This window comes from Carassius auratus, chromosome 27, assembly GCF_003368295.1.
Source record: "Carassius auratus strain Wakin chromosome 27, ASM336829v1, whole genome shotgun sequence".
Classification (NCBI taxonomy): Eukaryota; Metazoa; Chordata; class Actinopteri; order Cypriniformes; family Cyprinidae; genus Carassius; species Carassius auratus.
Genome location: NC_039269.1, coordinates 28,528,111 through 28,551,658, shown reverse-complemented (window position 1 = coordinate 28,551,658; position 23,548 = coordinate 28,528,111). Strand labels below are relative to the sequence as shown.

At 48.7% G+C, this 23,548-nt stretch overlaps 1 protein-coding gene across 1 annotated transcript in view; it reads right to left on the bottom strand.

The window, feature by feature from the left end:
• Window positions 1–17,960: 17,960 nt before the first annotated feature.
• LOC113046130 (solute carrier family 22 member 23) overlaps window positions 17,961–23,548 on the bottom strand; it is a 31,009-nt gene continuing 25,421 nt past the window's right edge. The window contains exons 8-10 of the mRNA XM_026207018.1: window positions 23,092–23,124; window positions 22,202–22,325; window positions 17,961–21,118 (exon numbers count right to left, since the gene is read on the bottom strand). Of these exons, the coding sequence (XP_026062803.1) occupies window positions 19,855–21,118; window positions 22,202–22,325; window positions 23,092–23,124 (1,421 nt within the window). The 3' untranslated portion in view covers window positions 17,961–19,854. The remainder of the gene's footprint in view (window positions 21,119–22,201; window positions 22,326–23,091; window positions 23,125–23,548) is intronic.

Here is a 23,548-nt window from a genome sequence, read left to right as displayed (position 1 = left end):
AGGGAGGTGGAGCTGGACAGGGTCAGGGAGGCGGAGCTGGACAGGGACAGGGTCAGGGAGGCGGCGCCGGACAGGGTCAGGGAAGCGGCGCCGGACAGGGTCAGGGACAGGGTCAGGGAAGCGGAGCCGGACAGGGCGCCGGACAGGGTCAGGGAAGCGGTGCCGGTCAGGGTCAGGGAGGCGGCTATGGCCAAGGAAGCGGCGCGGGACAGGGCCAGGGAAGCGGCTATGGCCAAGGAAGTGGTTCTGGAAGCGGCTATGGCCAGGGCGCGGGTCAGGGAAGCGGCTACGGCCAGGGAAGCGGTTATGGAAGCGGCTATGGCCAGGGCGCGGGACAGGGTCAGGGAAGCGGCTACGGCCAGGGAAGGGGTTATGGAAGCGGCGAGGGACAGGGTCAGGGAAGCGGCTATGGCCAGGGCGCAGGACAGGGTCAGGGAAGCGGCTATGGACAGGGCTATGGACAGGGTCAGGGAAGCGGCGCTGGACAGGGACAGGGCGCCGGACAGGGTCAGGGAAGCGGCGCTGGACAGGGTCAGGGCGCCGGACAGGGTCAGGGAAGCGGCGCTGGACAGGGTCAGGGCGCCGGACAGGGTCAGGGAAGCGGCGCTGGACAGGGTCAGGGCGCTGGACAGGGTCAGGGAAGCGGCGCTGGACAGGGTCAGGGCGCTGGACAGGGTCAGGGAAGCGGCGCTGGACAGGGCGCTGGACAGGGTCAGGGAAGCGGCGCTGGACAGGGCGCTGGACAGGGTCAGGGAAGCGGCGCTGGACAGGGCGCTGGACAGGGTCAGGGAAGCGGCGCTGGACAGGGTCAGGGAAGCGGCGCTGGACAGGGTCAGGGACCGGGTGCGGGTCAGGGACCGGGTGCGGGTCAGGGAAGCGGCGCTGGACAGGGTCAGGGAAGCGGCGCGGGTCAGGGTCAGGGACAGGGTGCGGGTCAGGGAAGCGGCGCTGGACAGGGTCAGGGACCGGGTGCGGGTCAGGGACAGGGCGCTGGACAGGGTCAGGGACAGGGCGCTGGACAGGGTCAGGGACAGGGCGCTGGACAGGGTCAGGGACAGGGCGCTGGACAGGGTCAGGGAAGCGGCGCTGGACAGGGTCAGGGACAGGGTCAGGGAAGCGGCGCTGGACAGGGACAGGGTCAGGGAAGCGGCGCTGGACAGGGACAGGGAAGCGGCGCTGGACAGGGTCAGGGAGGCGGCGCTGGACAGGGCGCCGGACAGGGTCAGGGAGGCGGAGCTGGACAGGGTCAGGGAGGCGGAGCTGGACAGGGTCAGGGAGGCGGAGCTGGACAGGGTCAGGGAGGCGGAGCTGGACAGGGTCAGGGAGGCGGAGCCGGACAGGGTCAGGGTCAGGGAGGCGGAGCCGGACAGGGTCAGGGACCGGGTCAGGGAGGCGGCGCCGGACAGGGTCAGGGACAGGGTCAGGGAGGCGGCGCCGGACAGGGTCAGGGACAGGGTCAGGGAGGCGGCGCCGGACAGGGTCAGGGACAGGGTCAGGGAGGCGGCGCCGGTCAGGGACAGGGTCAGGGAGGCGGCGCCGGTCAGGGACAGGGACGGGGTCAGGGAGGCGGCGCCGGACAGGGTCAGGGTCAGGGAAGCGGCGCCGGACAGGGTCAGGGAAGCGGAGCCGGACAGGGCGCCGGACAGGGCGCCGGACAGGGTCAGGGAAGCGGCGCCGGACAGGGTGCCGGTCAGGGTCAGGGAAGCGGTGCCGGTGCCGGTCAGGGAGGCGGCTATGGCCAAGGAAGCGGCGCGGGACAGGGCCAGGGAAGCGGCTATGGCCAAGGAAGTGGTTATGGAAGCGGCTATGGCCAGGGCGTGGGTCAGGGAAGCGGCTACGGCCAGGGAAGCGGTTATGGAAGCGGCTATGGCCAGGGCGCGGGACAGGGTCAGGGAAGCGGCTACGGCCAGGGAAGCGGTTATGGAAGCGGCTATGGCCAGGGCGCGGGACAGGGTCAGGGAAGCGGTTATGGAAGCGGCTATGGCCAGGGCGCGGGACAGGGTCAGGGAAGCGGCTACGGCCAGGGAAGCGGTTATGGAAGCGGCTATGGCCAGGGCGCGGGACAGGGTCAGGGAAGCGGCTACGGCCAGGGAAGCGGTTATGGAAGCGGCTATGGCCAGGGCGCGGGACAGGGTCAGGGAAGCGGCTACGGCCAGGGAAGGGGTTATGGAAGCGGCTATGGCCAGGGCGCGGGACAGGGTCAGGGAAGCCGCTACGGCCAGGGAAGCGGCTATGGCCAGGGCGCGGGACAGGGTCAGGGAAGCGGCTACGGCCAGGGAAGCGGTTATGGAAGCGGCTATGGCCAGGGCGCGGGACCGGGTCAGGGAAGCGGCTATGGCCAGGGTGCGGGACAGGGTCAGGGAAGCGGCGCTGGACAGGGACAGGGCGCTGGACAGGGTCAGGGAAGCGGCGCTGGACAGGGTCAGGGCGCTGGACAGGGCACTGGACAGGGTCAGGGAAGCGGCGCTGGTCAGGGAAGTGGCGCTGGACAGGGTCAGGGACAGGGTGCGGGTCAGGGACAGGGCGCTGGACAGGGTCAGGGAAGCGGCGCTGGACAGGGTCAGGGACAGGGTCAGGGAAGCGGCGCGGGTCAGGGTCAGGGACAGGGTCAGGGAAGCGGCGCTGGACAGGGTCAGGGACAGGGTCAGGGAAGTGGCGCTGGACAGGGTCAGGGACAGGGTGCGGGTCAGGGACAGGGCGCTGGACAGGGTCAGGGAAGCGGCGCTGGACAGGGTCAGGGACAGGGTCAGGGAAGCGGCGCGGGTCAGGGACAGGGTCAGGGAAGCGGCGCGGGTCAGGGACAGGGTCAGGGAAGCGGCGCTGGACAGGGTCAGGGAGGCGGCGCTGGACAGGGACAGGGTCAGGGAGGCGGAGCTGGACAGGGTCAGGGTCAGGGAGGCGGCGCGGGTCAGGGAGGCGGCGCGGGTCAGGGAGGCGGCGCGGGTCAGGGAGGCGGCGCTGGACAGGGTCAGGGTCAGGGAGGCGGCGCTGGACAGGGTGCGGGTCAGGGACAGGGCGCTGGACAGGGTCAGGGAAGCGGCGCTGGACAGGGTCAGGGACAGGGTCAGGGAAGTGGCGCTGGTCAGGGAAGCGGCGCTGGACAGGGTCAGGGAGGCGGCGCTGGACAGGGACAGGGTCAGGGAGGCGGCGCGGGTCAGGGAGGCGGCGCGGGTCAGGGAGGCGGCGCTGGTCAGGGTCAGGGAGGCGGCGCTGGACAGGGTCAGGGTCAGGGAGGCGGCGCTGGACAGGGACAGGGTCAGGGAGGCGGCGCTGGACAGGGTCAGGGAGGCGGAGCTGGACAGGGTCAGGGAAGCGGCTACGGCCAGGGAAGGGGTTATGGAAGCGGCTATGGCCAGGGCGCGGGACAGGGTCAGGGAAGCGGCTACGGCCAGGGAAGCGGTTATGGAAGCGGCTATGGCCAGGGCGCGGGACCGGGTCAGGGAAGCGGCTATGGCCAGGGTGCGGGACAGGGTCAGGGAAGCGGCGCTGGACAGGGACAGGGCGCTGGACAGGGTCAGGGAAGCGGCGCTGGACAGGGTCAGGGCGCTGGACAGGGCACTGGACAGGGTCAGGGAAGCGGCGCTGGTCAGGGAAGTGGCGCTGGACAGGGTCAGGGACAGGGTGCGGGTCAGGGACAGGGCGCTGGACAGGGTCAGGGAAGCGGCGCTGGACAGGGTCAGGGACAGGGTCAGGGAAGCGGCGCGGGTCAGGGTCAGGGACAGGGTCAGGGAAGCGGCGCTGGACAGGGTCAGGGACAGGGTCAGGGAAGTGGCGCTGGACAGGGTCAGGGACAGGGTGCGGGTCAGGGACAGGGCGCTGGACAGGGTCAGGGAAGCGGCGCTGGACAGGGTCAGGGACAGGGTCAGGGAAGCGGCGCGGGTCAGGGTCAGGGACAGGGTCAGGGAAGCGGCGCTGGACAGGGTCAGGGACAGGGTCAGGGAAGCGGCGCTGGACAGGGTCAGGGACAGGGTCAGGGAAGCGGCGCTGGACAGGGTCAGGGACAGGGTCAGGGAAGCGGCGCTGGACAGGGTCAGGGACAGGGTCAGGGAAGCGGCGCTGGACAGGGTCAGGGACAGGGTCAGGGAGGCGGCGCTGGACAGGGTCAGGGAGGCGGCGCTGGACAGGGACAGGGTCAGGGAGGCGGCGCGGGTCAGGGAGGCGGCGCGGGTCAGGGAGGCGGCGCTGGTCAGGGTCAGGGAGGCGGCGCTGGACAGGGTCAGGGTCAGGGAGGCGGCGCTGGACAGGGACAGGGTCAGGGAGGCGGCGCTGGACAGGGTCAGGGAGCGGAGCTGGACAGGGTCAGGGAGGCGGCGCTGGTCAGGGAGGCGGCGCTGGTCAGGGACAGGGTCAGGGAAGCGGCGCTGGACAGGGTCAGGGACAGGGTCAGGGAAGCGGCTACGGCCAGGGAAGGGGTTATGGAAGCGGCTATGGCCAGGGCGCGGGACAGGGCCAGGGAAGCCGCTACGGCCAGGGAAGCGGCTATGGCCAGGGCGCGGGACAGGGTCAGGGAAGCGGCTACGGCCAGGGAAGCGGTTATGGAAGCGGCTATGGCCAGGGCGCGGGACCGGGTCAGGGAAGCGGCTATGGCCAGGGTGCGGGACAGGGTCAGGGAAGCGGCGCTGGACAGGGACAGGGCGCTGGACAGGGTCAGGGAAGCGGCGCTGGACAGGGTCAGGGCGCTGGACAGGGCACTGGACAGGGTCAGGGAAGCGGCGCTGGTCAGGGAAGTGGCGCTGGACAGGGTCAGGGACAGGGTGCGGGTCAGGGACAGGGCGCTGGACAGGGTCAGGGAAGCGGCGCTGGACAGGGTCAGGGACAGGGTCAGGGAAGCGGCGCAGGTCAGGGTCAGGGACAGGGTCAGGGAAGCGGCGCTGGACAGGGTCAGGGACAGGGTCAGGGAAGTGGCACTGGACAGGGTCAGGGACAGGGTGCGGGTCAGGGACAGGGCGCTGGACAGGGTCAGGGACAGGGTGCGGGTCAGGGACAGGGCGCTGGACAGGGTCAGGGAAGCGGCGCTGGACAGGGTCAGGGACAGGGTCAGGGAAGCGGCGCGGGTCAGGGTCAGGGACAGGGTCAGGGAAGCGGCGCTGGACAGGGTCAGGGACAGGGTCAGGGAAGCGGCGCTGGACAGGGGACAGGGTCAGGGAAGCGGCGCTGGACAGGGTCAGGGACAGGGTCAGGGAAGCGGCGCTGGACAGGGTCAGGGACAGGGTCAGGGAAGCGGCGCTGGACAGGGTCAGGGACAGGGTCAGGGAAGCGGCGCTGGACAGGGTCAGGGACAGGGTCAGGGAAGCGGCGCTGGACAGGGTCAGGGACAGGGTCAGGGAGGCGGCGCTGGACAGGGTCAGGGAGGCGGCGCTGGACAGGGACAGGGTCAGGGAGGCGGCGCGGGTCAGGGAGGCGGCGCGGGTCAGGGAGGCGGCGCTGGTCAGGGTCAGGGAGGCGGCGCTGGACAGGGTCAGGGTCAGGGAGGCGGCGCTGGACAGGGACAGGGTCAGGGAGGCGGCGCTGGACAGGGTCAGGGAGGCGGAGCTGGACAGGGTCAGGGAGGCGGCGCTGGTCAGGGAGGCGGCGCTGGTCAGGGACAGGGTCAGGGAAGCGGCGCTGGACAGGGCGCCGGACGGGGTCAGAGAGGCGGAGCTGGACAGGGTCGGGGGAAGCGGTGCCGGTCAGGGACAGGGTCGGGGAAGCGGTGCCGGTCAGGGACAGGGTCGGGGAAGCGGTGCCGGTCAGGGACAGGGTCGGGGAAGCGGCGCCGGACAGGGTCAGGGGACAGGGTCGGGGAAGCGGCGCCGGACAGGGTCAGGGACAGGGTCGGGGAAGCGGCGCCGGACAGGGTCAGGGACAGGGTCAGGGACAGGGTCAGGGAAGCGGCGCCGGACAGGGTCAGGGACAGGGTCAGGGAAGCGGCGCCGGACAGGGTCAGGGAAGCGGAGCTGGACAGGGTGCCGGACAGGGCGCCGGACAGGGTCAGGGAAGCGGCGCCGGACAGGGTCAGGGAAGCGGCGCCGGACAGGGTCACGGACAGGGTCAGGGAAGCGGAGCCGGACAGGGTCAGGGAAGCGGAGCCGGACAGGGCGCCGGACAGGGTCAGGGAAGCGGAGCCGGACAGGGCGCCGGACAGGGTCAGGGAAGCGGCGCCGGACAGGGTGCCGGACAGGGTCAGGGAAGCGGCGCCGGACAGGGTGCCGGTCAGGGTCAGGGAAGCGGCGCCGGACAGGGTGCCGGTCAGGGTCAGGGAATCGGTGCCGGTCAGGGTCAGGGAGGCGGTGCGGGACAGGGTCAGGGAAGCGGTGTGGGACAGGGTCAGGGAAGCGGCGCTGGACGGGGCGCGGGACAGGGTCAGGGACAGGGCGCGGGACAGGGTCAGGGACAGGGACAGAGCGCGGGACAGGGCGCGGGACAGGGTCAGGGACAGGGCGCGGGACAGGGTCAGGGACAGGGCGCTGGACAGGGTCAGGGACAGGGCGCTGGACAGGGCTATGGCCAGGGCACGGGACAGGGAAGCTGTCAGGGAAATGGTGCGGGTCAGGGTGCTGGACAGAGAAGTGGCGCAGACCAATTTGGCAAAGGTCAATGTTGAGGTCAGGGTCATGTTCATGGGTTTTTGCATAATTCTTCCTGGAGATCTTTTCCAGTGCTTTTATTTAAATGGCATGTTTTACCTGTTTGCGCGAACAGTTTAGAAAGATTTCTGTCTCACTACCACCTGAAATAAAAACAAAATTGCTTGATTGGTTGGTTTTTGGTATCATTTGGCTGTTTTCTCACATGACTGCTCTCTGCCCTCAGTGCTGCACATACCTCTCCCACTGAGTACTGGACAATAGATAGATAGATAGATAGATATCTATCTCACACATACATACAGGTCCTTCTCAAAAAATTAGCATATTGTGAAAAAGTTCATTATTTTCCATAATGTAATGATACAAATTAAACTTTCATATATCTTAGATTCATTGCACACCAACTGAAATATTTCAGGTCTCTTATTGTTTTAATATTGATGATTTTGGCATACAGCTCATGAAAACCCAAAATTCCTTTCTCAAAAAAATTAGCATATCATGAAAAGATTCTCTAAATGAGTTATTAACCTAATCATCTGAGTCAACTAATTAACTCTAAACACCTGCAAAAGATTCCTGAGGCTTTTAAAAACTCCCAGCCTGGTTCATTACTCAAAAGCGCAATCATGGGTAAGACTGCCGACCTGACTGCTGTCCAGAAGGTCATAATTGACACCATCAAGTGAGAGGGTAAGACACCGAAAGAAATTTCTGAACGAATAGGCTGTTCCCAGAGTGCTGTATCAAGGCACCTCAGTGGGAAGGAAAAAGTGTGGCAAAAAATGCTGCACAACGAGAAGAGGTGACCGGACCCTAAGGAAGATTGTGGAGAAGGACCGATTCCAGACCTTGGGGGACCTGCGGAAGCAGTGGACTGAGTCTGGAGTAGAAACATCCAGAGCCCATCGTGCACAGGCATGTGCAGGTAATGGGCTACAGAGAAGCAGCACTGGACTGTTGCTCAGTGGTCCAAAGTACTTTTTTCGGATGAAAGCTAATTTTGCATGTCATTCGGAAATCAAGGTGCCAGAGTCTGGAGGAAGACTGGGGAGAAGGAAATGCCTGAAGTCCAGTGTCAAGTACCCACAGTCAGTGATGGTCTGGGGTGCCATGTCAGCTGCTGGTGTTGGTCCACTGTGTTTTATCAAGGGCAGGGTCAATGCAGCTAGCTATCGGGAGATTTTGGAGCACTTCATGCTTCCATCTGCTGAAAAGCTTTAGAGATGAAGATTTCATTTCAGCACGACCTGGCACCTGTAAATGGTTTACTGACCATGGTATTACTGTGCTCAATTGGCCTGCCAACTCTCCTGACCTGAACCCCATAGAGAATCTGTGGGATTTTGTGAAGAGAAAGTTGAGACGCAAGACCCATCACTGTGGATGAGCTTAAGGCCACCATCGAAGCATCCTGGGCCTCCATAACACCTCAGCAGTGCCACAGGCTGATTGCCTCCATGCCACGCCGCATTGAAGCAGTCATTTCTGCAAAAGGATTCCCGACCAAGTATTGAGTGCATAACTGAACATAATTATTTGAAGGTTGACTTTTTTTTTGTATTAAAAACACTTTTCTTTTATTGTTCGGATGAAATATGCTATTTTTTTGAGATAGGAATTTTGGGTTTTCATGAGCTGTATGCCAAAATCATCAGTATTAAAACAATAAAAGACCTGAAATATTTAGGTTGGTGTGCAATGAATCTAAAATATATGAAAGTTAAATTTTTATCATTACATTATGGAAAATAATGAACTTTTTCACAATATGCTAATTTTTTGAGAAGGACCTGTGTGTGTGTGTGTATATGTATGTGTATATATATATATATATATATATATATTATTTTTTTTTCTAATAAAACAGTTCTTTTAAATTGGTCAAAAAAAAAATAGTTAAGCTGAATAGTCTGCAGCCATTTACTCCAGTTGGAAATCATTGTTTTATGCCGATTTGGTGCTCTAACAACATTTCATGAATGCTGAAAAATTCTTGTAGGGCAGAAGTAATACTTTCATAAGCTCGTGTGATTCTTCTGAGACAATGTTAAAAACGGTATGTTTTTAAGAGATGTTGATTCTTACACCGTTGTCCTAATAAATATAGGAATAGCATAACAGGTGTTACAGATCAAAAGCTTATTGTGGACCAGTGGATGTAGAATTGGAATAAAGCTTGGTGTGTTTGTGAAAATACTGTTTAAATAAAATAAAGTAGGCTTTATTTAAAATGTTTCATGGTAAGAGTGTTTCAATATACCGATATGGGTGATAAGTCATTCAAAGTAACAATTATCAATATCGTGTTAATTTTAGTGTGTGATATACCGGTATTAGCAATAACCGCAATATTTTAAGTGAAAAGTTCTTATTAGAACACCACATGTAAACAACTCCAGCGCCAATACCTGGTTGAGCTCCCAGGTAGCAGGATTGTGCCTTAATGCTGACACCTGTCACACCAGAAGAAGATGCAGCTCGCAGCTGCTCCAAGGAGAGAAGTGTTTGTCAGAGTAAGTTGCCATTATTTTACTAGTCATAGAACGGGAAAAATTATATTAACCTGTTAACAGCGGGTTTTCTGTGTTCACATATTTAAGTAAAAGGCGATTTATTTAATAAGTACAACGTTTTCTTTACTTGATATTGATTTGCAATCAATATGGCATGTGTGTTGTAACACTTTATTTCTTTGTTCAAATCTCTTAACAGTTACACGATTAAAACTGGTCTTGAAAAACTAAGTGAACGCATTGCTACGTTAAACTTGTAAAATGTTAAGTTGGTGGCAGTGCCATGCACTTAATGCCTCATCTGTAGTCATTCTTCAATAAGGTTCATTAGTTAACATTTATAAGTAACATAATGAACTATATTTCCACAGCATTTATTAATCTAAGTTAATGTTAATTTTAACATTTAACTTATGCGTTATTAAAATCTCAAGTTGTTTTTGTAAACATTAATGTACTGTGAACTAACATGAACGAGACTATTTTTATTGACATGAACAAAGATTAATGTAACAAATTAATGTTAACAAAACATCATCTTGTAAAGCGTTGCCATTAATATTTATTCATCATACTGTTGAACTTGACGGTATATTCTCTTTTTATTTTATAGGCACTTCAAAGAAGATGGAGAAAGCCAGAGTCTTGTGTCCTGCGTTTATCCTTATGTTGGTTGGGTGAAAAGGAAAAACTCAAAAACTCATCTTTCCCCACCAAGGTTTCTATAGATATCACAATATATTGATACCGTGAATTCTTAAGGCCACAATAACCGTGATAAGAAAAATCGAATATAGTGACAGCCCTATTTCATGGTATATGCAGCTAAAGTGTGTTAGAGATTTAATCTGGATCTTGATTATCCCTGCGACTTGTTTGCTCAATGGAAAAGGAGTCTATGTTATCCATGTATCTTGTAATTATGTAAAATTTCTTATTAATATATAGTTGTTGATTACTGAAGAAATGGTTTGCAAAGTATTGTGCTGTACATTACTGTTGTAAACTTTGTTCTGGATAAAAAAATAAAAAAAAAGAATTAGAAGAACCGGCACACACCGCTTCGGTCTGCACAGCACTGCATGAAGTCGAACACCTCTATTGGTACCCCAACATGATCGCTGTAGTACCGGAACACTGCAGATTCATTTTGCACTTTATAGTGTAGGCTATAGAAATGCACAATCCTCTTGTAATTAGGCTAGCTAATGCTGTTTTTTTTTAGTCCCTCAGGTGATGTATGTGCGCGCTCTGTTTTGTTTGGATGCGGGAGGGAAGGGGGATGGGCAGCTACTCTGGTGGCACCAATCTGCAATCTTTGATGGTGGCTGCAGCGAGTGATGCACTTCTTTTTTTTTTTTTTTTTTTTTACAATTGTGAATTTACATTCTGCATTTAAATTAATAGTACCCACTGCAAATCATCCTAGGGGTGGCCACAGGGGTGGCCGTATACCCTTGGTGGCGCCCCTGATCGTGCACCACGCACACAAACAGATTTTCAACCAGAGTCTCAACTGTGAACACAGGAAGTCTCGCTAAATCTCGTGAGACTTCAGAATAAGCCTGGTGGACGATATGCAGGAAGAAATTGCAATGGTAGTGTTTGGAATGATTTTATACATGACACGTTGTGTAAACATTTGTGCTGTTGCCACAATCACAAATTCACTTTGTGCTGCACCATGACTGCTTCCATCTTCCATCATCTCGCTTTCTGATTGGATATTGTTTCGTTTCACGTGATAATCTCCCAACACACACCAGGATTCTGATCATAAATATTAAACATGTTGAATATTTATGATTTGCGATCGGGGCAGCTCCAACGTTCTTCTGATCAGGTTCGGAAACTCTCAACACACCTCACAGCAAGAGAAAATCTGCAATGAGCAATGGCTCTATTCTAAGCTCTTCCTGAGTGGCCGAGCTTCTCACCCTATCTCTAAGGGAGCGCCCAGCCACCCTACGGAGTAGGCTCTGTTGCGAACCTTTATCTGAGATCTTGTCCTTTCGGTCATGACCCACAGCTTATGACCATAGGTGAGAGAAGGAACGTAAATTGACCTGTAAATCAAGATCTTCGCCTTGCAGCTCAGCTCCATCTTTACCACGACAGACAGGTGCATCGACCACATCACTGCGAAAGCTGCACCTATCCGCCTGTCAATCTCCCGCTCCATTCTTTCCTCACTCGTGAACAAGACCCCAAGATACCTGAACTCCTCCACTTGAGGCAGAAGCGCTCCAACAACCTGAAAGGGACCCTTTTCCATCTGAGAACCATGGCCTCAGACTTGGAGGTTCTGATTATCATCCCAGCCGCTTCACACTTGACTGCAAACCATCCCAGCACATGCTGAAGGTCCTGGCCTTACATTTATTAATTTAGCTGATGCTTTTATCCAAAGCGACTTACAATTGCTATATATGTCAGAGGTCGCACACCTCTGGAGCAACTAGGGGTTTAGTGTCTTGCTCAGGGTCACATTGGTGTCTCACAGTGGATTCGAACCCGAGTCTCTCACACCAAAGGCATGTGTCTTATCCACTGCGCCAACATGACAACATCATCTGCAAAAAGCAAAGACAAAATAACGCGGTCCCCAAACCGGACACCCTCCGGCCCCTGCCTGCGCCTAGAAATCCTGTCCATAAAAATAATGAACAGGACCGGTGATAAAGGGCAGCCCTGCTGGAGTCCAACATGTACAGGGAACTAGTCTGACTTACTGACAGCAATGCGAACCAAGTTCCTGCTCTGTTCATACAGGGCCCCGGACCCCATACTCCCGGAGCACCCCCCACAGGAGGCCCAGAGGGACACTGTCGAATGTCTTCTCCAAATGCACAAAACACATGTGGATTAGCTGGGCAAACCAAGAAGCTTCTTAACTACCTTGTGACTTCAACTTGGGTGATGGACGAGTCCACCTCCGAGTCCTCGGCCTCTGCTTCCTCATCGGATGACATGTCGGTGAGTTGAGGAGATCCTCAAATTATTCCTTACACTATCCGACGATGTCCCCAGTTGAGGTCAACAGCTGCCCACCTCCACTGTAAAAGGTGTTGGCAGGGCACTGCTTCCCCCTCCTGAGGCGCCTCTTCGAGGCCAACCCATAGTCTTTCTCCATGACCTCACAAATTCCTCCAAGACCCGAGTTTTTGCCTCCACCACCCTGGCTGCAGCCCACTTATCCTGCCAGTACCCGTCAGCTGCCTCAGGAGTCCCACAAGCCAGCCAGGCCTGGTAGCCAGGCCTCCTTCAGCTTGACAGCATCCTTTACTTCCGGTGTCCACCACCGAGTTCAGGGTTTGCTGCTTCATCAGGCACCGGAGACCTTAAGGCCAAAGCTCAAAGTGGCCACATTGGCAATGGAGGTGGAGAACATGGTCCACCTGGATTCAATCAAGTCTCCAGCCTCCTTCAGAATCTGGATGAAGCTTTGCCGGAGGTGGGAGCTAAAAACCTCTGTGACAGGGGGTTCAGCCAAACATTCCCAAAAGATCCTCACAATATGTTTGGGTCCACCGAGTCAGTCCAGCTTTCTCAGGGTAAACTTCAACACATGGCAACTGAGGTGGGGAGCTATGAGCAACCCCAAACCAGCCCGCTGCCTCTCACCATGGGCAACTCCTGAGTGGTAGAGAGTCCAGCCGCTCTCAAGGGGCGTGGTTCCAGAATCCAAGCTGTGCATGGAGGTGAGCCTAACTATCTCCAGTCGGTACCTCCAAACCACCTGAACAAGCTCAGGCTCCTTCCCTGCCAGCGAGGTGACATTCCAGGTCCCAAAGGCCGGTTTCCATGTTCAGAGATCGGGCCGTTGCGTCCCCTGCCTTCGACCGCTGCTCGATCCACAATGCACCAGCCCCTTACGATTCCTCCCGCAGATAGTGGGTCCACTGGAGGTCAGCCCCACATTGTTCTTCAAGGCTAAGCACCCCTGGGCCTTGCTCCAGGGTGGGGCCACTGCTGCACCATGCTGGGCAACGTCATGGTCCTCGTTGTTTGAGAATTCATCAAGGGCTTCTAAAACGCTCTTAGTCTGACCCGTCACCTAGGACCTGTTTGTCTTGGGAGACCCTACCGTAGGCATATAGCCCTGGACAATATAGCTCTTAGAACCATTCAGGTACTCAAGCCCCTCTACCACAATATATATATATATATATATATATATATATATATATATATATATATATATATATATATATATATATATATATATAGCTGCCGTTCATTTTGTATTTTTTGTCACATTTTTTCAGTTATGTCACATTGTGTAAATTCATAGGTTTCATGTGACGTGTCACAGTGGTGCTGCTGCCATTTGTAAGACCAAATTGCTGATTTGCCAGAAAACTTTTGTTATGCTCCACCTAAAGATGTTTTTTTATCTTTGATGTTAGTACAAAAATGTGAGTCTAGAATGTTTATGATGCACTCAATTTTGACGAACAACACTACTCGATCCACAAACAAACAGATGAGGATAATCTTAGTTAACTAAATATATAAGCTAGCTGCAATGATTTTTGAAGCTGTGACCTGCTTTTACAGTTGCTATGTAAGCAGACTTGTATGTACAGGTGCTCACCAACCAAACACATGTAATTGACTACAACAAATCTTAAATTGCATCTCAAGTTGCTTCTTCACTTAGCATGTAAAGACATATGTAGTGGGAGAACATTGACTGCTGGACAACCTGTGAGGGTGGGTTAATGTCTACCAGGAGTGCTTCTCAATATCCCTCCCCGTCTCCTCGCTCCTCCGTCCTCCATCCTATGACCCGGAAACCGATCGAGCACAGCTATCTTGAAGGACATCTCATTTCTCTAACTGCACCACGAGGAGGGAGGAGGCTTCATGAGGAGCGATGAGCGAGGATACACAGGTGTGTCCTATGCGGAAGTCTTTATCGACTTAACCTGATGCACATTTATTTATATATTTATATTTTACCTTTTCACTTCAAATAAACCATGCATGTCAAAAGTTTGGACACACCTTCAATGTCCATATGTGTGCACGGAGGTAAATGGTACAGGTCTCTGTGCTGCTGCAGGGAGCTTGTATGGGTCGATATTTTGGATGCCTGAGAGCTTCTCCAAACACTGCTGTTTTGTGCTTGGTGTGAGCTTGTTCCTGTGAGGTCCCCTTTCTTTCGCCTTATGTTTTTGCATTGCTTTACTTTCTTCCTTTATCGTATTCGTAGATCCGTCTCGATCTGTTCCGCCGACAAAATAAATGCGCAAAAATTAAAGATCTCTGAAATGTTAAGTCATGCCTCTGTGAAGTTCTGAAGGCACTGCCCCTGGCAACCGATAGCGTATCCTGCCATCATGGCCGAACGGCTCAGACCCCTCCCAAATCAACCCAAATCGGCACGTGACTCCTCACTCTTAATAGACGCAGTAGATAAACAAGCTTGACCGTCTTGGTGCCGGTTGATTTGAGGTATGACTCCATGCAGCGACAATTATCGTGATTGACACCTGACAGTGAGAGGTCTACGAGATTTATCAACACGCTTTATTGATTCATATTGAGGGAAGTAGGAATTCTCATCGTTCACGAACGAGTGGGCATTGACGTGTATTTATTTAGAACTGATTGCCCCTCATCTCGGATCTAAAGTTCAGGTTTTCCCCGCTGGCCATTGGGAGCATCCTGACTATTGGTCAATTGACCGAAGCCAAGACGGATGTGTGGCACTGCAGATTGCTGCCATCTTGCCATTAACGTCTTCTGTGTGCATTACAAGCAATGAGTTCCCGGGGTCGTGAGTGACTTGACTGTCGACAGTGTTCTATGAAATTCTACCAAATGCATATAACTGATGTTTCGCTTGTTTATACTACTTTTGGCTTGGTGAGGACCCAGCAAACACAGAACGTTCCCTTATAGTTCCCATTTGGTTCCCATTTGGTTATTTTTTTGAGAACCAAACAAGAACATTCTAGGAACGTTCCCTGTATGTTATTTTTAGGTTTAATTTGATAACCTTAGGAGAATGGTCTGGGAACGTTCCCTGTAGGTTATATTTTTATAACTTTAAGGGAACGTTCTATTTACATTAAGAAAACTTTCCTGGATAACCAATAGGGAACCAAAAACTAATGTTCCCAGAACGTAAAATTGTTAGCTGGGGAAATGACTGCTCGCCTAGTGTATACAACTATGTATAGTTCTCTTTATTTTGGTATGAATTTTTATACAATTTGGTATAATGGTATAAAAAATAAACAATGTATTCATACCAAATAAAGAGAACTATACATAGTTGTATACACATTTAAAAATCACCTCCTGTAGCACACTGAAAAAGTGTTTCATTCATCAAATTAAAAAATTTAGGGTAATGATTCACAACTGTATTTTTTAACTTGAGCCAATAGTTATTTATTTTTCATTGACTCAAGTAAAAAAATATAGATGTGAATCATTACCCTATTATTATTATTGGACGAATGAAACCCTTTGCATCTTTGTTTTATTCACATCAACATTATTTGATTTTAACATGTTGGAATAATTTATTTTTATAACATACTTTTATTTAGTTTCCCTGGTAAAGACCTTTTATTACATTTTATTTTAAATTAAAAAAACTAAACAAATAATGAATGCCGATTAAGAAACATCTTATTATTGAATGTATGTTGATTGTGTTGTTTGTAGAACTATGCAGTTGTTGCCTTTAATATCACGTGGTTACAGTTAATCGTTTAATTTAAGCCCAGTTCTATGTAGTTTCAACCCAATTCAAAAACAAAAGCTAAATGCTGATGTCTGTACCATCTATGTTTGTATTGAATGTAGTCTACTTACTGTGCAGTTACTACCGTTAATGAGATGTTTATTGATATGTTATGTATGTATTATAATCTATATAATTGAAATTAAATAAACGTTTTGTCTAGGTAACGGTATCAAGTTTAAATTAAATCTTAATGAACAGCACAGTACATGTAGTAAATGAAACTGGGCTAAGTCTGGCGAGTCCGGCTTGGATGAGGCAGTGTCGGTGAATTACGGCTGTCCCATCAGGTCCAATTGATCCGGATGAAAGGCATCCAGGCCGGGCCGATGGACAAACCTGTAGCAAGTGAAAATTTAACTGAAAACGGCCCGAGTGTACAGAAAGGGTTTGTGTATGAGGTGGATGTCAAGAGTATTTCAGCAAACATCAAATTGGTAGGCCTAAGTTTTAACTAGACTTTAGTGGAGTCAGCAGTTTGCTTGACAGAAAATAAGGAACTAGTCCTAAAATATCTATTTATTTATTTTTAAATACCATTGTTTTGAAGTGAAGTGTTGTGAGGCTACGCAAGGTCCTAAAGATGCTGGCCGCAATAAAAAGGTCACGTGCCTGAAACCCATAGTCATATTAGATGCCATATTGAACTTAATGTGGATTAAACCAAGGCTGTGAAGACAATGCATGACAGTCCCTCACTATATAATTCTGCATTATTATTCTGTAGACTGTATTCGATCAGGCAGCACATTTACACATTCATCAGTAAACCAATAAATATATCAATAAATATATTTTATTCAATAACACATGACGACACATATGACTTTATATACATGTGCATTATTTGTTAGAAAATGTACATTAAACCCCAAAACAATCTTTTTTTTTACATTCATCCTCAGTATTCTAGTTTCTTGCTTTCTGAGGGAATACCTGTATTAAATACCCTTTTTTTTCAAGTATATGAGATATACTCAAGATATCGCAAATTTGAATTTAAAAGAGTTTGCATTGGCTCTAACATATTGGACAGATCAGATTACTAGTTTTAAAAGAGCTCAGTTTGATGTGGGTCACATTGATCTGCAAATGTGAAGTGCACCTGATGTTAAACACTGCACCTGTTCTCTGTTATTAACGGTCAACCATCGCACGGTATGCAGAAGACTGGCATGTCAAGTGATTCTACCCGAAACCAAGAAATACTGTCATATTCGGGTGACTTTTGTGCAGGAGTTGCGTATGCAAGAGTCGTCACATTATAGCTTTGTTAAGATTTTGAACTACGGCATTTAACCTGTTCAAATTATCCAACTGGTTTGTTGTTTTTGATCTTGACCTTAATTAATAATTCATAATGTCTAGTGTCAAATAGTGAGCTGAGAATTCATCGTTGTGCAGGAAGAGATCTGGCCCAAAACATTCCTTCTCCAAGTAAACAAACACAAATAATTCTAGCAACACAAGCACAAATCTTCAATTACAATCTTGACACTTTAGATTGCAAGTATGCATTTCTTTCTCAGCATTGCTGCAATAAGCATTCTAGCAGGAAAATCATCAGTTTGCACAATCTAGCTGAGCAAGTTTCGTATGTTTGAAACTCATGTGGTTCAATGGCACAATCACTGAAGGTGAAACTAATGCTCTCAGAAATATTGATTATTAAGAGTAACAATAAAAGCGCTCATGTTAAGCATGCACTGGCTGGAGATTCATGTCAGTTTTTGCACACTTGTGTTAAATATTGTTATCTTTCTCCAAAATCTTGGCTAGGAAATCAGTTTAATTAAATGCTGATTTGTATTTGTATTCCTTCATACAGTTTGGACAAATCTCAAAGCCAAATCATGCTAACAAGTCACATTGTGACTGCAAATCTAAAAGTTTGATTTTTCTTTTCAGATTGTTGTTTTGTTGTAACATGCTTGACAATGAAAGACTCATCATCACTCATAATGTGTAAATACCAAATGTAACAACAGTAGCAAAAGCTAAAGCAGGTCACAAGATACAGCAGAAGAAAGCCGTGGTATATTTGAGAAGAAAATGCCCCGTCTTTGGCATAACTCGAAAAATGACAAAAATAATCAAAAACCTTTCTACAAATTTTACATACTTCAGGGCAATAATACTATTTATTGAAAGTATAACGAAACTGAATATTAGCTGGAATGATTAAGAATATGCCACAATCATCGAAAAACATTCTTTTCATTTTATCCAAAGTAATGTTACGTCTGGTGCCAAGTACATGTCCGAAATTTATTGTTTCAGCCAGACTTATGAATAAGAACACCCACATGATACCATATTTTAGGGTAATTAATTTGTATTAAATATTAGTATTTTCGACTGATTTTTAACAATGTAAAAAATCTGAAATGTTTTAAACTCATGGCATGTGTCGCACATTTTAAATATATTATTGCTGAGGGTATACATGTACCACAAATGAAAGATGACAATTGTAGTCATTCCTTCAATTATTATTTGTTCTCATTACTTCAATGTCAGTCATTGAAAGCTTCATTTTTTTCATGTTCACATGCTTTTTTTTTTCTTTTCTTTTTTTTTTATACTGTGAACAATAAAGTGCCACAGACATGGTAACAAAATACCAATGGGCATACACTCATTGATACAGACATAGTAACCTAAAATCTTTTTTTTCAAGCAGTCAGTACCACTGTACATCAGTACCACAATAGCATAAATTACAAAAGTTTTCACATTCACAATACATCTGTTGCATACACTTGATTGAGTGTATTGTGGTTAAGACACACAGCCATGAAGTACATCATCTGTATTCCTCAAAATTACCCCATAATTTAGTGATTAGCTTAAAAAAACACATTAGCTTAATAAAACATACCATACAAATACCATTTTGAGCAGTCTCTGTGTAGTGACTATGTTACATCGGGTTTGGAAATATGCATATCTGTCTGCACTTATTCTTTTGAACACAGAAACTGGTGTTTCTTCGACACCTAATTCATAGAGGTATTTACCTTACACTTCAAAACACATTGGCAAACATTCCCAGTGTTAAATATACAGTGTTTGGGCTTTGGAGAAATTCCCTTTGATACTGGACTTAACAGATGCCGTGTTCCCACCTGAATATCGCTAAATTTAGTAGACTTAATTACAATCACATAATTGAGAGAAAATGATTCAGAATTAATCACATTTGACTAATGTGATCCTACCTGTTTTTCATTACCATCAAACAAGCAGATTTTAGTAATTACTAGACTATATGAAATTCCAGAGTGGGAACTTGTCACTACTGGTCTTAGTGTTCGTAATAACACAAGCTCAATGATAACACATGGAAATTTGGATCTAGCTGCCCAAAAAGCAGTTACTGGCACCACAGTAAGGGGCCGTTCACACAGAATGTGTCTTTACATCTAAAAACTTAGAAAATGGTGCAGAACAAAATTCCTCCTCTGCAATGCTTCCATCAAATTAAACAACTTGCCATGCCAACTTGATACTGTCAACTCTTGCCCTGCCTCTGGGGTCGTCTAAAGTGGTCGGCTGTTTTGGACCTGACATTGACGAGCAGCACTGCATGCATCTTAAAGATCACCTGAAGTGCCTTGAACACGCAACTTTATTCTATGTGGTGATGTAATTTCAACTGAAACAGGAAGAGAGGGCGGGACATATCAAGTCAACCATCTTTACATAGGAAAACAATGGCAAATAGCGCCTTGGAATAGAAAAACGCTCTCTGTGTGAACGGCCCCTAAGAAGGCTGTTTAAGTCATTGAAACCAGTGCAGAGTAAAAACCCTTTGAGCATCAACCCTTATGGTTGTTCCCTTTCAGTCAAATCCTTTCATACCTTCTCCTTGCATTGCCATTCTAGCGTCATGGCTGCTGGAAAATAAAAATACTTCAAACAATGACTGGCATGAGCCCCCATGACAAGAATCTCTTCTTGATAATAAGGCCGCCCACCAAGTCTTAAAGAGCAAACGAGTCCATCATGAAGACGTCTCCCCATTGGCAGTGTTTGTTTCTGTGATGGGCAAGTCAACGTCTGAAGGTGTACCTGAGTCAATAGGTGAGGAAACAGTCAAGTTCGTCATAAGTGGTTGGCTGGATTCTGTAACAGAGTCAGTGGTTGTGGCGTAAGGTGCAGCTGAATCCACACTGGCAAGAAGAGTAGTACCATTATTTAAGGTTGGCTCCAATATGGATGGTGAAGTGGGGCCAGATTCTATGGAGTTAATAGCAGGTTGGGCGACTAAATGTAACAATGGAGAGCCGGGATCTATGGGCGAGGAAAAGGATTGAGCTGGGATGGCATTGACTTGACCAGACTGGTCTGGTATTGGTGGTAAAGACAGTTCTGTTGGGGAAAAGGGCAGAATTTCAGCGACTAGGTGAATGGTAGAGTCTATTGAGGAAGAGGGAGTGTTGTTGTTTAAAGGTGGAGTGGGTGACTGTCCAGTGGATGTGCCGAGAGGAAAGGTTTGGGTGGGACCTAAAGAGGCCATATCATTAGCAAAAGTCAAGGGGAATTCAGCAGCTGGTGTACCTATGTCTAAAAGTGAAGGAGTTTGGAGATCGGAAGAGGTAGGGGACTCAAGTGTGGGATCGGTGATCGAAGGAGTTTCCACAGTTGAAGAAGGACGAACAGAGGGAGATTCTGGTTTAGGTGTTTGAATGTAATTAATAGCGATTGGGGTTGAAGTGTTTGGGATAGAGGCAAGGAGAGGATGCTCTACAGATGAGGCAGAGGTTCCCGGCATGGATGCAGATCTGGGATACTCTTGCTGGATTTCATCTGGCTCTTGGGTAGAAGTCAGTGACTTCATACTGAATATCTGTGCCTGGCCGGTCACTTGCTGGATGGGGGCATCCATGAGAATCTGAAGATCGACGGCGGATGAGGCAGTAGAGTCCATAGTAGAAATAGCAGTGGCAGCTGCTTCGTGGAGAGGTGTATCGCCTACCCTTGCATACTCACGGCTCTCAGACTTGGTCAGCAGAAGAAGTTGCTCGCCGGGCTTTCGAGGCGGCAGTAACGGTTGGCGGGTGTAGCATTCACCATCTGCTAACGTTTCTGGAAGCGGCCGATTGCGAGTCTCGGGCAGCAGCAAGATGCAAATGATGCAAATAAGAGTGCAGCAGGCGAAAATGATGTGATGCAGAAAATATCCTTTCTGGTTATGTAGCTCCATGATGGGTGCCGTCAGCATGCCAAAACCAGCACTGGCCAGGACGAGGCCTAGACCACCACCCCTACACAACACACAAAGGTACAAACAAGGAAATTACATTGATCAAAACACTAGCCTTAAAATGCCCCTATTATGGATTCTTGAAAATTACTTTTCATGCAGTGTGTAACACAGCTCTACGTGAATGAAAACATCCTGCAAAGTTTTAAATCTAAAAGTGCACCGTGTCTCGCAAAATAAAGAGTCGACAACAAGTTGTTTTTACAATGAATCCCAAGCCGTTTCATGTTGACATTCAACATAAAATATTAGCATGTTGCCTGCCCACTTGTTGCGTGTGTAGACCTGGGAAAACTTGATTTTCATGATGGTCTGAATGAAAATGCAAATTCATTTGTAGCATGGAGCTTTTGCAGCAATAAAATAGCTGTTTCCCCGTTAACGGCCAGTGGTGTATAAAGCCATACTCATCATAATCTTACCAGAAAATGACTTTGGTAGAAATTGAAGTCAACATTTAGAATATTACTTCAGAAACAAAACATTTGATTGTGTTAATGAGTGAATCAATGAATCAATCAATCAACACTGTGAACAAAGTAAAAGTTAAAGTAAAAGTTGGCTGAAATATAAAAACTCAAGTACTCATTGTAACTTCATTTCAATACACCACTGGTAATGGCTGTAAACAAAGCAGTACTGCACTTACAAATGCTGCTTTTATTAAGAAATGGAAATGAAATCGACCAATCGGACCAATCATTGCAGATTAGCGTCACGCAAAATATGTGTTTTTGGAAAAATGAATCGCTGAGCGAATCATTGAGCAAGTAAGGTAACAAATAAGTGCATATTATAAGAAAATGAAAGTGTTTTTTGACCTTGCATGCAAGTCAACCTTTTGTTGGGGACTCCCGAAACCAAAATATGAACCGTTTATAACCCATAATAGGGGCACTTTAAGAATCAAGGGTTCTTTAGGCACATTTTATCATCTGGCATAATTGGAATAAAATATCCACAAAAAGCAACACCCAGATTTACAAACTGCATGCAAATTACACTACAATACAAACAATAAAGATCTATGACCTTTTTGATTTTTTCCCATAATCTTAAAAGTCGTCCGTGTTATTTAGCTCACCTAATCACAGTTGGGGTGATTTCAGCACAAAAAAAGATGCTTAGGTTGCTGACAGCGTGGGAGGAGAACATGCCAATGATGGAGAAAGCCATTGAAAAGTTGGAGTTCAGCGTTGCAGAGTTGTCTGTGGGAAGTGAGAAAAACAACATGGTGAGTCATTTACTAATTTTCTCTCTCCAAAAGAAACACCACATAAGCAGCACAATATAAAACTGGTGTATAGCTCATAAAAAATGTTTCCACCAAATGTTCATGTAATGATGTTTTTTGAAATTTTATTTGTTTAATGTTTTTATTTTAAATTATTTTCTGTGTCCAATGTACAAGCCCACAAAATTAAATGTAACTTTCAAATTAAGTACTTTGAAACCTGACATGAAGGGGTGAAGGCTTTTTTTTCCCCAAATACCACTAAGGACAGTAGTGGATTACGAGCCGCTCATGTGTAAATAAACAGTGCCACGATTCGATCTGAAACATATGGCCAGTTATCGCCGAACCCGTGAGTATCACCTTTTCATTTACTCACAAACACAGATATTTATTCACATGCATGCGGAGTGGACCCTGGCTAAGATGCTAAGGGTGTTCTGCACAGTCACTAGATGGCACCGCTAGCTTGTGCACTGCTGTTGGACGCTACATACAATATAAACGCTATAAATACAAACTGCTGATTGCTGTCACTAATAGCCTATCTAATAGTTTATATAGTATATACCCAAACTCATTGCATTGGTTGATTTCATGTTTGCAAAAAGACAACACACACACACACACAAAGAGAAAGTTTTTGAGAGCACCAGTGTTTTACACATTATTATTGTGTTTTTTATTATACACAGCAATAAAGAGAAAATTGCATAGATAGCATAGTGTTTATACTTTACCTATATTCAGGTGAGCACTGTACTTCCCCACCACTTCATTCATCATGGACGCATCACGTCGAGGGAAAAAAACAAACAACAAATGAGAAACTAAAGTAGTTTGCAGCTCAAGGCTAGTAATGAAATACATGCATGCGTGTTTAAAAAAACAAATATAAAACTCGGTATTCTTCATACTATCAGGGATGAAATCCAGAGAAGCCCTATCATTAATATGCTTTTCTGTCATTTATTAACCATAAGTCTGGTGGTTTAACAACAGGTTTAACAGCATTTTATTACTGGAGAGCAATTTTTTTAGGGAAGCAATTCTGGAGCAAAAAATCTTTCACGTCTCAGGACATAAATAAACCAATCAGATTCTTTTGTGTCCAAAATCACATCCTGTCAGAGTACAGTAGGTACTATAGGTACTTAGTGAGCGTTAAAAAGGTTTGTTCTATGTAGGGAATGCATG